Source organism: Mus pahari, chromosome 5, assembly GCF_900095145.1.
Source record: "Mus pahari chromosome 5, PAHARI_EIJ_v1.1, whole genome shotgun sequence".
NCBI lineage: Eukaryota > Metazoa > Chordata > Mammalia > Rodentia > Muridae > Mus > Mus pahari.
Genome location: NC_034594.1, coordinates 55,811,978 through 55,825,298, shown reverse-complemented (window position 1 = coordinate 55,825,298; position 13,321 = coordinate 55,811,978). Strand labels below are relative to the sequence as shown.

General features: G+C 40.8%; 1 protein-coding gene across 2 annotated transcripts in view; it reads left to right on the top strand.

Annotated features, from left to right (window-relative positions):
- Epha4 (EPH receptor A4) overlaps positions 1-11,756 on the top strand; it is a 143,908-nt gene extending 132,152 nt beyond the window's left edge. Inside the window, exons 15-18 of one of the 2 annotated variants that reach the window (XM_021199095.2) lie at positions 2,276-2,469; positions 4,900-5,055; positions 5,925-6,874; positions 10,106-11,756. In XM_021199095.2, coding sequence (XP_021054754.1) covers positions 2,276-2,469; positions 4,900-5,055; positions 5,925-6,039 — 465 coding nt within the window. In that variant the 3' untranslated portion in view covers positions 6,040-6,874; positions 10,106-11,756. Of the gene's footprint in view, positions 1-2,275; positions 2,470-4,899; positions 5,085-5,924; positions 6,875-10,105 lie in introns of both variants that reach the window. The other variant, XM_021199096.2, reaches the window with a different exon arrangement.
- Positions 11,757-13,321: the final 1,565 nt, after the last annotated feature.

The following is a 13,321-nucleotide window of genomic DNA, read 5'->3' as shown; positions in this document are numbered from 1 at the left end:
AAAAAAAAAAAAAAAAAAAAAAAAAAAAAAAAAAAAAGTTGTAGCGCTGGCATTGTGCATCAACCATTCATAAAAGAGGATCCAGAGTGGGCAGGATGAAAGATGACAGCTAGAGTGATGGGCCAATACAAGATAGATAAAGACTGGGGGATGGGGAGTAAATACTGTGGAGTTCATGGTATAAAGAGATTATCGCTTATAGATGTCTTCAAGTATTCTCTTTCAACAATGTTTGGATTCAGTCTCTCAGAGGGAGCATGGTATGCTTGAATTCACATACTGAGTTGTTTGTCATTAAGTTTCCTTTATTTCAGCTGAGAGTCCCAGATAAATGTGTGTCCATGAAAGAGAACAATACTGCTGCCCTACCTATTCTCAGACTTAATAATTTTGATAGTTTCTGTATTTCTGTAGAGCAATCCTTTGCATTTAGGTGGCTTTGTGGCCATCTCTTGCTCACCAAAAATACTGATAATATCATTCATATATTATGTGTCTGGATTTGGGGAATTGTTAGGAAATACAAGTGACATCACTGGGCAATGCCAAATGCAATGCTAGAACCAGGGAATACACACAAAACTTAGTCATTTAAAAAAAAGAAAAGAAAAGAAAAGAAATGGTCCCCCACCCAAGAGACTCAGCAGTGAGCTGAAAAACATGCTTCGTTAACCTAAAAGCCATCTTTCCAGCTGGCCATGCATGGGTAAAGAGCCTGGGAGAAAGCACACGCATCAGTTTGCATTCTCCAGGCACCAGCCCAGTGCTCTCTGCATCCTCATCAACAGAGAATGCTTTCATCAGCTCCAAAGTCAATACTGTGTACTTGGAAAGATAAAAGGAATAAGAGGCTCGAACTGACCTAACGTGCTTGCCAAAATTAAAGTTGAATACAAAGACCTTACAAGAGGTAGAGCAGAAACATCTCTTTTAGAAGGAGAAGCACATAATTCTGATACAGTAAGATATTGAAAAAATACTTGGGAGGTGGTCCTCCATCAAAAGATGATTGCTAGATGGAAGCCATGTGTTGGCTGAAAAGACAGCCATCAAATTTATGCCTAGAATGGAGATCTACTCGAACTGACTATTTTCTGCCCCTGGCCAGTTTCTCAACAGTCAATAGCCCCTTGAGGGACAGATCCAGTGTGGTTATGGGATGGCCGAAGTACTTTGTCTTCTGGGCAGTGATCATTTGGGGAGGGGCAAAGAAAAAGAAAAGGACAAATAAAAAGGCTTAAGGTATCAAACAAAACTGCTTCCAATATCTGAGGTTGCTCATTAACAAGGCTTGTTATGACTGAGACTCTGTGTGAGGAGTTCCCTCTCCTGAAGTTGGCAGGAGTCTTTCCTGCCAAATCACCTATACTGGATTCGAGTCCCAATGGAGAGGGGATTATATATAGAAAAAGTCAATGTAAAGGTAGTATGAGCCAAGCATGATGGCTGAGGCAGGAGGATGTCCAGTGGGAGGCCAGCCAACTTAACTACATTGTTAGATCCTAGCTCAGAAAACAAAGGGAATGGGGTTAGGGACTGGAAGAAAAAGAACCAATGTCCTGTCTGTGAAGACACGTGAGAAGGACTAAATTAGAAGAGAGGAATGGTTCCTTTATCTAATTGAGCAGGAAGACAAACTACACCAAATGGCCTTGAGCAATAAGACAGTAAACACCTACCATTGAAATTTCCTTTAATGCACAGGAGCTGCCTGATAATATGAATAGATTCAAATATATTTTCAGGAATTGACTTATTAACACTTTGATTAGAGTTCATCAGCAGAGATCTGTGGCCAAGACAGACCCAGTTGATGCATAAGAGTGTAGATCTCCTATAGAGAAAATGACTAGGTGTCTAGAAGCAGGCACTGATGCTGATACAGTAGCTACTGAATGAAGTTACACAGGGCTGAAATGATGCCTAGGGACTTCCAATTTGGAATTACTTCCTCAAGGATGTCTGGCACTGGTGGCTTTCACTGGAGTGTGTAGATGTGCTGAAGCTGAATAGTGGAGTGCAGACAGGACCCTGTGATGTTGGAGGGCTGTCACCAAAGCTCCGACACCATGCTGTGATCTAATTGGGTCCTAATCACTTTGGAATATCAATGCCTCTTTCGTTAGAGTTTCAGATTGGCATCACTTCCATTTAACAGCTGGCTTTTCTCCCTCGTTGCCAGCAATACCTAGCTTTGGCTTCTGTAAAGGAGTTGGAGCTGTGCCCACACTTAGCCTGCTGGCAGCTCACCACAGTGTCCTTTTGTCTTCTCTAGGTGATCAAAGCCATCGAGGAAGGGTACCGGCTACCCCCTCCAATGGACTGCCCCATTGCCCTCCATCAGTTAATGCTGGACTGCTGGCAGAAAGAGAGAAGCGACAGGCCTAAATTTGGGCAGATCGTCAACATGCTGGACAAACTCATCCGCAATCCCAACAGCCTGAAGAGGACAGGGTCAGAGAGTTCCAGGTTTGCCATGCTTACTAGTAATGATGTATGAGGGACCGCATCATTTGTGACAAGCAAGAGCAGTGCATCCTGATTCTGCTTTGCAAAGTCACAGGCTACCTCTGAGCTCTGCAACCTGGGTGACTTCTTCAATTACTTTGAGCCTGAAGAAGCTGATTGGTCTGTGAAGAAACAAAAACAACAACAACAACAACAACAAAAACCATAAAGATCCCAGGGCCATGGTTCACCAGGAAGTTTCATTTCAAGAATGGGATTTCCTGTCAACAGATTCAGGACACCTAGACACAAGATTCATCTGGTGTAGATCAGGGTAGAAAGGCCTGTTGGTTAGACTGTTAGGTCAAAAATGATAAGACTCAGGCTTGCTTTGAGTGAGCATCAATTTCTGGAATAACACTAAATATGGCTAAATTCTACATCTTAGCTAGGAATGTATGTAACTTTGTTATCTAAAGAAGGACATCTGCTACCACATGGAGGTTATCTTTTTGTCCTATTCTTAGAAAGATTAAAATGGCTCCCAAGACTTCTTTTCCAGGTCTAACAGTTTCTTCAGTTCCCAGGGTGAATCTTCCCTACTTTCTTGCCTTCATCTGTGTCCTTTTGTCGGGAGAAGCAAGGGGGAGGTATTTTTAAAGTTTTTCTTTTTCTTTTTTTTTTTTTTTTTGTATTTGGTACTTCTCTTAGCATTTAGATCAATATGAAAAGCTCTTCAGCCACTAGTACAGCATAATAACTGTCTTGCACCAAGGCATAGAGCTGGTTGAGTCATAGCATGTATTTTTATCAGTTTTGAACTTTTTCTTGATAATAGTACTTAAATAATGCCTGTCACTATTGATGATAATAGGATATAATAGAATATGGGACATGACTTAGCACAAAATTAGGCAACTGTGCTGTTTTACAAAGAGAATGGAGACTTCAGAACAATCTGGGCAGTGACTAACTGACACCCAGGGGAGATAGTTTTCACCTTGAGGTTTTCTGACCTTGTCAGTCAGTGGAATCCTGTTCATGATGTGCCTAACCTGAAATTACTAATAAATACAAATGATTTGGCTTTTGTTTAACAACAAATGCTGTAGCTCTACCTTGTCCCCACACACTTAATGACAGATATAAAAATTCTATGTAGTATGTTATTAACTCAAAATTAAAAGAATTCAACCTTGCATATTTTTATTGTAAACAGTTGCTGAATCTCATTCAGAGACAACTGAACTGACAGATACAAGAGGAAGGTCAGAGAGACAAGTTATTGAAACACAAAATCGATTGCTGTAAAATTAGTTTTTGTCAAAGCATTTATGTAAAAGGAAGATAATACAAATGAAAATAATTTAGATCAAAAATGAAAGCTTTTCAAGAATTGGATTGATTCTGTATATAAAACAAATCTAGACAGCACAATAACTTTCTTTTTTTTTTTTTCATAAGAAAAAAATTTTTTGTCCTAAATTGAGGACATTATTCCAACCTAAATGTTTGTGCACAATCATAGATTCAGGCTAAAATGTTAAAATCAGACATAGAATTTCTGTGGTTTTAAGGGGAAAGGGAAGTTTAAGAACACCATTTTTCTGCTCAGGAAATTACAATAGATATGTTATAAAATTCTCTCTGAAGGGCTAGCCTGTGGTCATTCAGTAGAAAGGTGAAGATGATTCTAAGTCTCTTAAAGACTGATGGATGGGAGATTCCTCATGGACCTCCATCATGAGGAAAGGCAGAATGCCTGAGACCAGTCAGTCTTGACTATTGATCTGAGAGTAAATTCCTGGGTTAAGAATGAACAAATTAATAACTAAGTTAAGAAGTGCTTTGACTTTATTGGAATAATTAGCAGAGGAATCTGAGGAGCATATACCCCAATCCATAGAGCAATCACAGTGCCATTCCGCCCCCCCCCCCCCCCCGGTCTTTGCATGTGCTGGTCGGGCCTAGGTTGTTTCAAGAGAGGATTGCCTCCCCCTGTCCTGGCTTTGTGGGGAGGCACACAGAGCATGTCTCACACACCTAGCGAAGAGCATGTTGGACTGGAACTCTCTCTGCTCTCTCAGCTTCCATCATGCCTGGCAGCTAGCAAATTCCCAATTCTCCTCCCTTTGATTCACTGAGTTGTCCATGTTTGCTGAACTTAATGTCTGTGGTATATGGTCCTGATGGAAAATGGATTCTTAAAGACTGTACAGGGAAGAATCACAAGGGCTTCGTCATTCTCTACCAAGTTAGGATGGTCAGGGATCTGCTATGAGACTCAGTTCCCTGAGTGGTCCACCTAAAATGAGGGCCATGAAAACAAAACAAAACCTCACAAAAAAATTTGAATGACAGCTATTCCACTTTGGCCCTGTGTTTCCCTGGCCCGTCTGTCCTATGTAATCTGATTTCTAGCTGTTTTATACACTCTCATTCTCTTTTCAGACCAAACACAGCCTTGTTAGATCCCAGCTCCCCTGAATTCTCTGCTGTAGTATCAGTGGGCGACTGGCTGCAGGCCATCAAAATGGACCGGTATAAGGACAACTTCACGGCCGCCGGGTACACGACCCTAGAAGCCGTGGTTCACATGACCCAGGAGTAAGTACTCAGCGATGTAACACCAAAGGGTAAATCGAGATTTCATAGTATTTGCCTGTTGTGCTTTGAGCTTCATAATCATTCCCTACTCATTTATTTAAAAAGTGAGAAAGAGAGAGAAGAAATCTGGAATTGTTGTATTAAAAATTAATAAATAAATCTTGGCAGCAGGTTCACTACCGGCCTCAATGTTTAACATTCCTGAATGAAAGACACACACACATAGATAGCCTTTATATTTTGATATGTCTTAGTCAGCATAATAGCTGGGCTATTGCCTAACCTCCACTACTGAGAGAAATCTCCCTTCTGCTGATAATTATCAGTTACAACTTACTAAATTTTGTGTTTTATCTTGGCTGTTCTGGGCCCAAAGGGTGCTCAACTGGGGGGTGCTCTGGGCCACTCTCTCTCAGGGAGGCAGATCTCTTTTCTCAATCCCCTCCAGTCCCAAGGCCAGGAATCCAAAATACCTCAGCCTCTGTCTGCCTTCTCCAGTCATTGGCTGCTGGTATCTTTATTAACCAATCAGAATCAACTGGGGGCAGGTTCCCTCAGTGTGTTTTGTGCATATGTGTGGACTCTCTCCTGTAAACAATTTGGGGGACCCAAATTAACATTAACATACAAACAACATTAGGTCAAACCCATTACATGGAATGCCTCTCATTTTGGTTGAGTATAATTTTACGAGACCTTTGTATAGTACCTGCATTGTTGTATTGGATGGCTGAATGAAACATGTATACACCTGCCTTGTACTGTACTAATTGTGGCTGATTCAAATGTGTGTCTGCATGAAACCTTGAGGAGGAGGTTCTCCGTACCCCTCATGACTTTCTCTCCCTTTCTCTCTGCCCCACCTGCAGTGACATGGCGAGAATTGGCATCACTGCAATGACGCACCAGAATAAGATTTTGAGCAGTGTCCAGGCGATGCGAACCCAGATGCAGCAGATGCATGGCAGGATGGTTCCTGTCTGAGCCAGTACCGAATAGACTCAAAACTCTCGAATAGTTTACCTCATCCATGCACTTTAATTGAAGAACTGCACTTTTTTTACTTCGTCTTCGCCCTCTGAAATTAAAGGAAAACAAACAAACAAACAAAAAAACAAAACAAATATCTGCAGCGTTGCTTGGTGTAAGAGATTGCTGAAACCATGGGGCTTATAATGAATGACCTTGATCATCAGAATTAAACCCGGAGCCAGTAATTTCTCAGAAGAACTCTGTCCATCGCTGGTGTGTAAAATACATGTACTTAGATAAATAAAACCCTGCCTCTGAGTTTCGATGCTGTATTTCCCGTCAGATACGCGGCTTTTCAAGTCACCCTAATCCTTTCTCTGTCTGGAATTTCAAGGGAAGGATTTCATCTGTGGCATTAATGACAGTCATCACTCCTTACCAGAAGGAAGACCCGCTGTGCCCAGGAGCACTGTAAAAGGACTCCGATAGTGGCTATCAGGGCTCGGTTTGTACCACAGAAGAAAATCCAGGTGAAAGCCACTTGGCCCATTCATGCTGCCTCTTCAGTGCCCAGGACACCTGGTGGATTTTTATGACATGGGAGGGGGGTCTAGAAAGAAAAGAAAATGGATTTTTAAAACATGCAAACTCCCAAGGCCTCTTACCCTAACTGGACAAATGAGGTCTCTTTGGGGCTGAGGCTGTGCCATATATAAAGTCTTCTTTTAGAATGCTACAAACTCATCATGACTACCTTATGGAGAGTGGGCTGAGACAATCCTAAATGGAGAATTTTCACACACACACCCCTTCACCCCTTCAAAGAGGCAACTCCCAAATTTACAAGGTAAGTTGAAAGAATGAGCAATGACTTTCTGGCAAATCTCTCTCTCTCTCTCTTTCTCTCTCTCTCTCTCTCTCTCTCTCTCTCTCTCTCTCTTGATTCCTATTGAAACACTCATATCAGGTGCTGGGCTGTGTGAGATTTCAGTTCTCTTTGCATAGTAGAAGACACCAAGACTAATATGGCTCCCCTGTTATTCAAGAGATGAGGATCACTCCTTGAAGTGAGGTCAAGGTCATGTGGCCGGATCCTATACTCACCACTGGCTGCCTTTCTCTCAAGAAGGGTCCCTTTGCCCTTTAATGCCATTCACAGAAGCCAGGCCTGTTTGTTAATGCCTGGATCTCAGATGTAGTGTCAGGAGCCTAAGTACTGAACTGTGCTCCCTATCTTTTGGGGGAGTCACTTAAATAAGGAATTATTTGTAACTCTCTTATCCCAGTAACCCCTACACCAGACCAATTTAGCCCTGGAGGATTTATCGAGTCAGTGGTGTGACTGGAAATAGCTGTCACTTCCTCATTGCCAGAAAGTGACCTACTAAAATATATTTTCATCTTGTACTCCACTAGCAGCAGCCAGTGTCTCTCTCTTTTAAGTTCAAGAACTTTCTTAATGAAACAGGTATATTATGTTCCTAGATGCATTCCTAGATGTGAAAGTTCCAACTTTGTGCTACAATTTTTGGGTTAACTATTTCAGTTTTTACCATTTTTAACCAAGACCTTGGTGAAGTTGCATACTTACATGATTCATTCTCTCTCTCTCTCTCTCATTTTTTTCCCTGAAAGCTATTTATTATAGAGTAAGGAATACTAAATTTGCTGTCAAGTTATGACAGTTTAGTAAAGACTTTTCTTACAATATTGTAAAAAGCTTTTCCCAGGGATTTTTTTTTTTAAGTACTCCAACAATTTTTGTTTTATCTCTGCTTTTGCTGAAGTCTAGGAGTTCTTGATTTTTTTTTTCATGCTAGAGTTGACAAATATGAGTGGGGATCTTCTCTCTCTCTCTCTCTCTCTCTCTCTCTCTCTCGGCTTGTTTTGATAAAAAAAAAGTTTTGAGAAGCTGTGGAAATTTGGGGGTACATTGATTTTTGGTGTGTGTATGTGTCATGTGTCTGGAGGTTAAAGGACAAGAACATATAAAAGTCAGTTCTACATGTGGGTCCCGGGGATCGAACTCAGGTCATTAGGCTTGGCATCAGGCACTCTTATCCACTGAGCCATCTCACTGGTCCAAGTACTTTGTTTTTAACCCCCGCAGTCCTATTCCATTAAGAAAGCATTATGGAATTATGCATTAAGTGAAAACAGAGTATTACCTTGAAGCCAGTACTGAAGGATTAAAAGGTTTCCTTTTTTTTTAAAGTTACCAACTTGAGGCTTGATTTTTTTTTTTTTCTAAACACGGAACATGTTCAAAGCACAACCTCACTAAAGTATTCTAACAAGTGAACATTGTTTACAGTGCTGAGGTCCTTTTCTTACTCCTTGGCAGTTATCTCTGCAAATGGAATAATATGGAAAGTTGCATCATTCAAAGGCCACCTTCTGGGTCTTACTTACTTAGTCTTAACCATATCCCTATGGTAGAGTCAAACAAAGCCAATGGAAAGGCCAATAAAGGACATCCTGAGTGTCTGCAATAATACCCAAGGAGCAGTAAAAGTGTTTACTGCCTCCCGAACTTTTAGCAGTAAGCCATGAGAACAATAGGAAAGCCACACTGTTTCCCAGGGCTCAGCCAGACTCTGGCATCCCGACAGCTATGTGGTCTAAAGCCAACCGAAACGTTGACACTGGAAACTCACCCCACTTTGCTTCCTAACTCAGTTCCTCCACCTGTAAATTAGAGAGATAATGATACCTTCATAATAACAGCTTTCCTGACATGGCGTGTGTGCGTGTGAGAACTGCTCTTGCAGAGAGCTCTGCAGAGGGACAGGTGCCTTCTCTCCCACCTCATCCAGGTTCACCACGTGTTCTCTGCATGTGGCCCAGTGGTCAAAGGGCCGTTCAGGTGCGGAGCACCAGGCAGACGGAGCTCCTTTCCTTTGGTTTATGGGAGGCTGGGAGGCAATATGTATCAATATTAAAGGACACACTTGTAAAGATATTTGCATGCCCTGGGACTAACTCAAAAGAGCAGCAGTTTTGTGTATTGAAGCACATTACGTTTTATTTTATGTGTTATAGGCCCTTCATAGACCACACAGCTTCCTTGGCTTCAATTCTAGAACTCCCTTAATAAGGGAACTAGCTGCCCTGGACTCTTACTCTGACGTGAACTAGATGTGAACTTTCACAGCCCTTTCCTTCTCACCTTAAATATCCATAAACAATCTCAGTCCCCACATCTATTTGCATAGTAGGTGTCTATAGTCCCACATCAAATGAAGAAGGGGATTTTGTAGCCTGAAGGGTGTAGACATAGCAAAAGAAACTATCCAAATGTTACGTGTGTGTGTGTGTGTGTGTGTGTGTGTGTGTGTGTGTGTGTATTGGAGTTTTAAGGTCAAGTTCATATTCTCCTTGTCCTTCATGTGAGCATGTATGTATGTATGCCTGATGAAATCTATGTATGGTCAGATTACAAAAACTATGGTTTATTACGTCCCAGAAAGGAAGCGTTAGAAAATATGTTCGATCCTGTTCCTTTCTTTTCCTTATTTAGTTGGTTAGTTAGGTTTTGTTCGGTTTTGTTTATAAAGACAGAGTCTTACTATGTAGCCTGCCCGGGCCTGAAACTTGTTATGTAGACAAGTCGAACTTCAAACACATACAGATCCGCCTGCCTCTGTCTCCTGAGTGCTGGAATTAAAAGTTTGTACCACTATGCCCAGCTCTCTCTATTTTTTAAATAATTGTTTGAATAGCCAGATGTAGTGGCTCCTACCTTTAATCCTATTACTCAGGTGGCAGAGGCAGGTGGGTCTCTTGGAGTTCAAGGCCAGCCAGAGTGACAGTGAGACCCTGTTTCAAACAGTAACAACAATAATGGGGTAATTATGATAGGCCTCTGTATTGACAAGTGAGTTGTTCTTACTAGTTTGTATTTAAGATCCATATTAATGGGACTCAGTATGCACTGAGCCTTGTCACTTTCTGTGAACCCAAAATGTTGTGTGTGTCTGCTTCTATTTGATAGAAGAAGCGTGATGTATAGCTGATTGGTTGACTGCTGGCTGGTAATACTGGCTGACATTTTTTTTTGTCTCTCTTTTCTCTATAGGGAATAGATTCTGGTATCTCAGCTTCACAGCCCCTTCCTGTTGATTACATAAGCCCTTGGAAGAAAATCGAACACACCCTCCACCGTTCCTTCTGAATGTTTTTCTTTGGCTTCTCTTCTGCCGGGTTTTGAGGCAAAGATATGACAAACCACCTGCACCTGAACAGCAGAAGAAATGGGTCAAGTCCCCTTCACCCAGGAAAACAACATCCAGCTTTGGCATCTGTTCTCCAGCTGTACTGAGGAATGTGCTGTCTCAAGGCACCAGCTCTGCAGAGCCCTTGCTCCCAAACTCCTTGTGGTTTTATTTATATGTATTTCCATATTTCATTCCTGTACGGCCCTGCTGCATCCGTGTGGCAGCAAGTGACCAAATGTTACAGGTTTTACTATGGACGCCAGGTCAGGCGCCACCACGCAGAACAAAGCCAGTTCCGTAAGCTGCCTCCAATTCGCATTGCTGAAGTAACATTTTACCCAGGGTGTGCCATTGCAGTGATATAAATATATTTTTTTCCTAGACTAAAATAATGACCTGAATATCTCTTTTGATGTGTGTACATAGGTGTGTGGATGCGTGTGTGTGTGTGTGTGTGTGTGTGTGTGCGTGTGTGTGTGCGTGTGCGTGTGTGTATAACCTCATGCTTAGAACTGCCTGTGAAGGTTGTGGAATGCTATACTTGGAGAGTTCTGGTTTATTACCAGTTCAAAGGAAAGAGTCACATGATATACGAGACCCGGAGACCATGTCCGTCCCCTTGGGAAGACAGCTTGGAAATGCTACATGTTCTTTATCTGTAAGTGTAATGTGTCTGTCACATTCATCCTAAGAAGCAGTTCTTTGAACAGATGTTTTCACCTCGATGGTGGAATGATTTTTAGATATAAGCCTGACTCGCCGATTTCACAATGGAGAGAGAAGGGGATGGAATCCGATTTGTGACCCCAGATGGAGTATAAGTCGCCTTTGTTTCCCTGCATAAATGAACTTGTTGAATGCGAACAAATATATGCAATTCATATACTTTTTGGAGATGAACTTAAGATATGTGTGTCAGCCTTGAGATGATGTGTCTGGAGTAATACTTTGTGTCCCAGTGTCACAGAAAAATACATACATGCCAGTGGCTCTTGAGGTTAGTGTAGTTGGGATGAAATGGCCTCAAGCTATTCCAGGTTCCCCAATTACAGGTGGAAAGTTCTGGTAATTAATATGCAGCTAACTACTTTTGCCCTTGAAAGTACATCAGTCTTCTAGAATCGGAGTTCTGGTGTATGAAGATTCAGTATTGACAGGATATGTATACCAAACTCCAGCCAGCATACTGCCATTTTACTTAACCTGAGTGGCTGCCTTGCTTATTCTGAGCTATGGTCACAGAAACTGTGGCCATTTATATAAGCTATAACATCAAATCAGGGAATTAATAAAAACAAAAAACAAAAAAAACGGGGGAAAAGATTCTGAACCATATATTGTTGAATAAGTAAAGAAAATCACCAATAAATATTTATTGCATTCTGACAGGGTGTGTGGCATTGTATTCTCGTAACTATGCCAGAGTGACAAAGTTAATTCACCCCTTTTGGGGGGACCTTAATATATTTTTAAAGGGATGTGCCTATGCATTGATGCCTGAAAAATATGTGTTTAAAAAAAAAGATGGAGATGAACCTCTGAGTGCATCAACTTTCCCCGAGGTCAGGTGGGAGGAGATCAACTTCTGGGTCTGTGTCCAGCCCAGGAGCAAGCACTGGCCTTGGGAGCTGGAAGGCTAGAATCTATTCAAATCTACTAAACAGCTTCGAGCTGTTCCCTGCACCAAATCAAGCTCTTTCACCACGTGTCTGCAGGCTCTGAGATTTTTTTTTTTTTTTTTTGCAATCTTATAAAACAAATGTTCTGGTGTGTTTAAAAGACTAAAGGAAAGGTTGTGTTCACAACATGATTACTGTGTGTGTTCTGAGACCTCTTGTATTCATCTGTGAAGGGGACGTGTATTAATCCATACACTCCTATAGCCTCGACTATTTGTCTGAAGACACTTAAATTTTGACCAGTAAAGGAAAGTTCTAGAAGCAATATTTTCACTCCTTTAGCATTGTCCAAATAACATCAAGTATTAATAAACGCTGAAGAGTGTATTTATTTTGTATTACTCCAAGTCTGTTGGAATATGCAAGGACTGTGGTTATAATTAGAATGTATAAGGCATATTATAATTTAGTTCATTCTGAAAAAGAAGTTAGCTGAACATCTCTTGGTTCATATATGTTCCAAATTTTGAACAATCTTTTGAGTTAGCCATAGATTTTTCTATTTTGTTTTTATTTGTCAAGGTATTTTTCTTCCCTTCATGAACTTTAGGTACACATAACTTATGTCATTTATTTATGGTCTTTTATACCTAGTTTGTAAAGTTGTAAAATAGCAAACTAAATGCAAAGAGTTTGCATTTGAAAGTAATAAAGTAGTTGCCGTATACAAACCTGAAATCTGGTTGTCTTTGTTCTGTTTCATTTTCTTCAGTGTTGGGGACACATTCTGGGCACATGTTTCACCAAAGAGCTAAGCCCGGCCTCTTTTTCCATCAAGACAAGCTCTTAGTAAGTTGCTGGGTATGGCCTGATACTCGTGTATGCCCATTCCTAAGGTGAATTGCGAATCATTTGGCTTCTGCCTCACTAGTAGCTGGGATTACAAGCTTATACCACTCTTCTTTGATTGGCTATGGTTATATCTTTTCAATATGTTCAATTTGTATGATATTGCCATATAATTTGTTTGTCATTGGAGAAAACACAGATTCTTAACTCCTGATTGAATGTATTTATTTGGAGGATTCAAAATATTTGATTAATTCTTTAATTAAAACATTTATTTTTTGTTTTTTTATTTGTTTGAAAACAAAAACAAAAACAAAAAACTTCACTGTGTATGTAACCCAGGTTAGCCTCCAAGACCTCAGCCTCCTGAGTATAGGATGACAGGCATTTGCTGCTATGCCCAATTTACTAATTTTTATTTTAATTGTACATGTTTATAGAGTATAGTATAATTTGATATATAGACAGTACATGAAAGGGCACTGCCTTCTTATCCTTGCCATTGAAAACCGTGCATCAAAAAAAATCTGATTTTGATATCCTATATTCCATTTTAGACTGTGGACTTAAAAGAGTCCAGGATCCCCTGCTCACTAATTAATTATACAA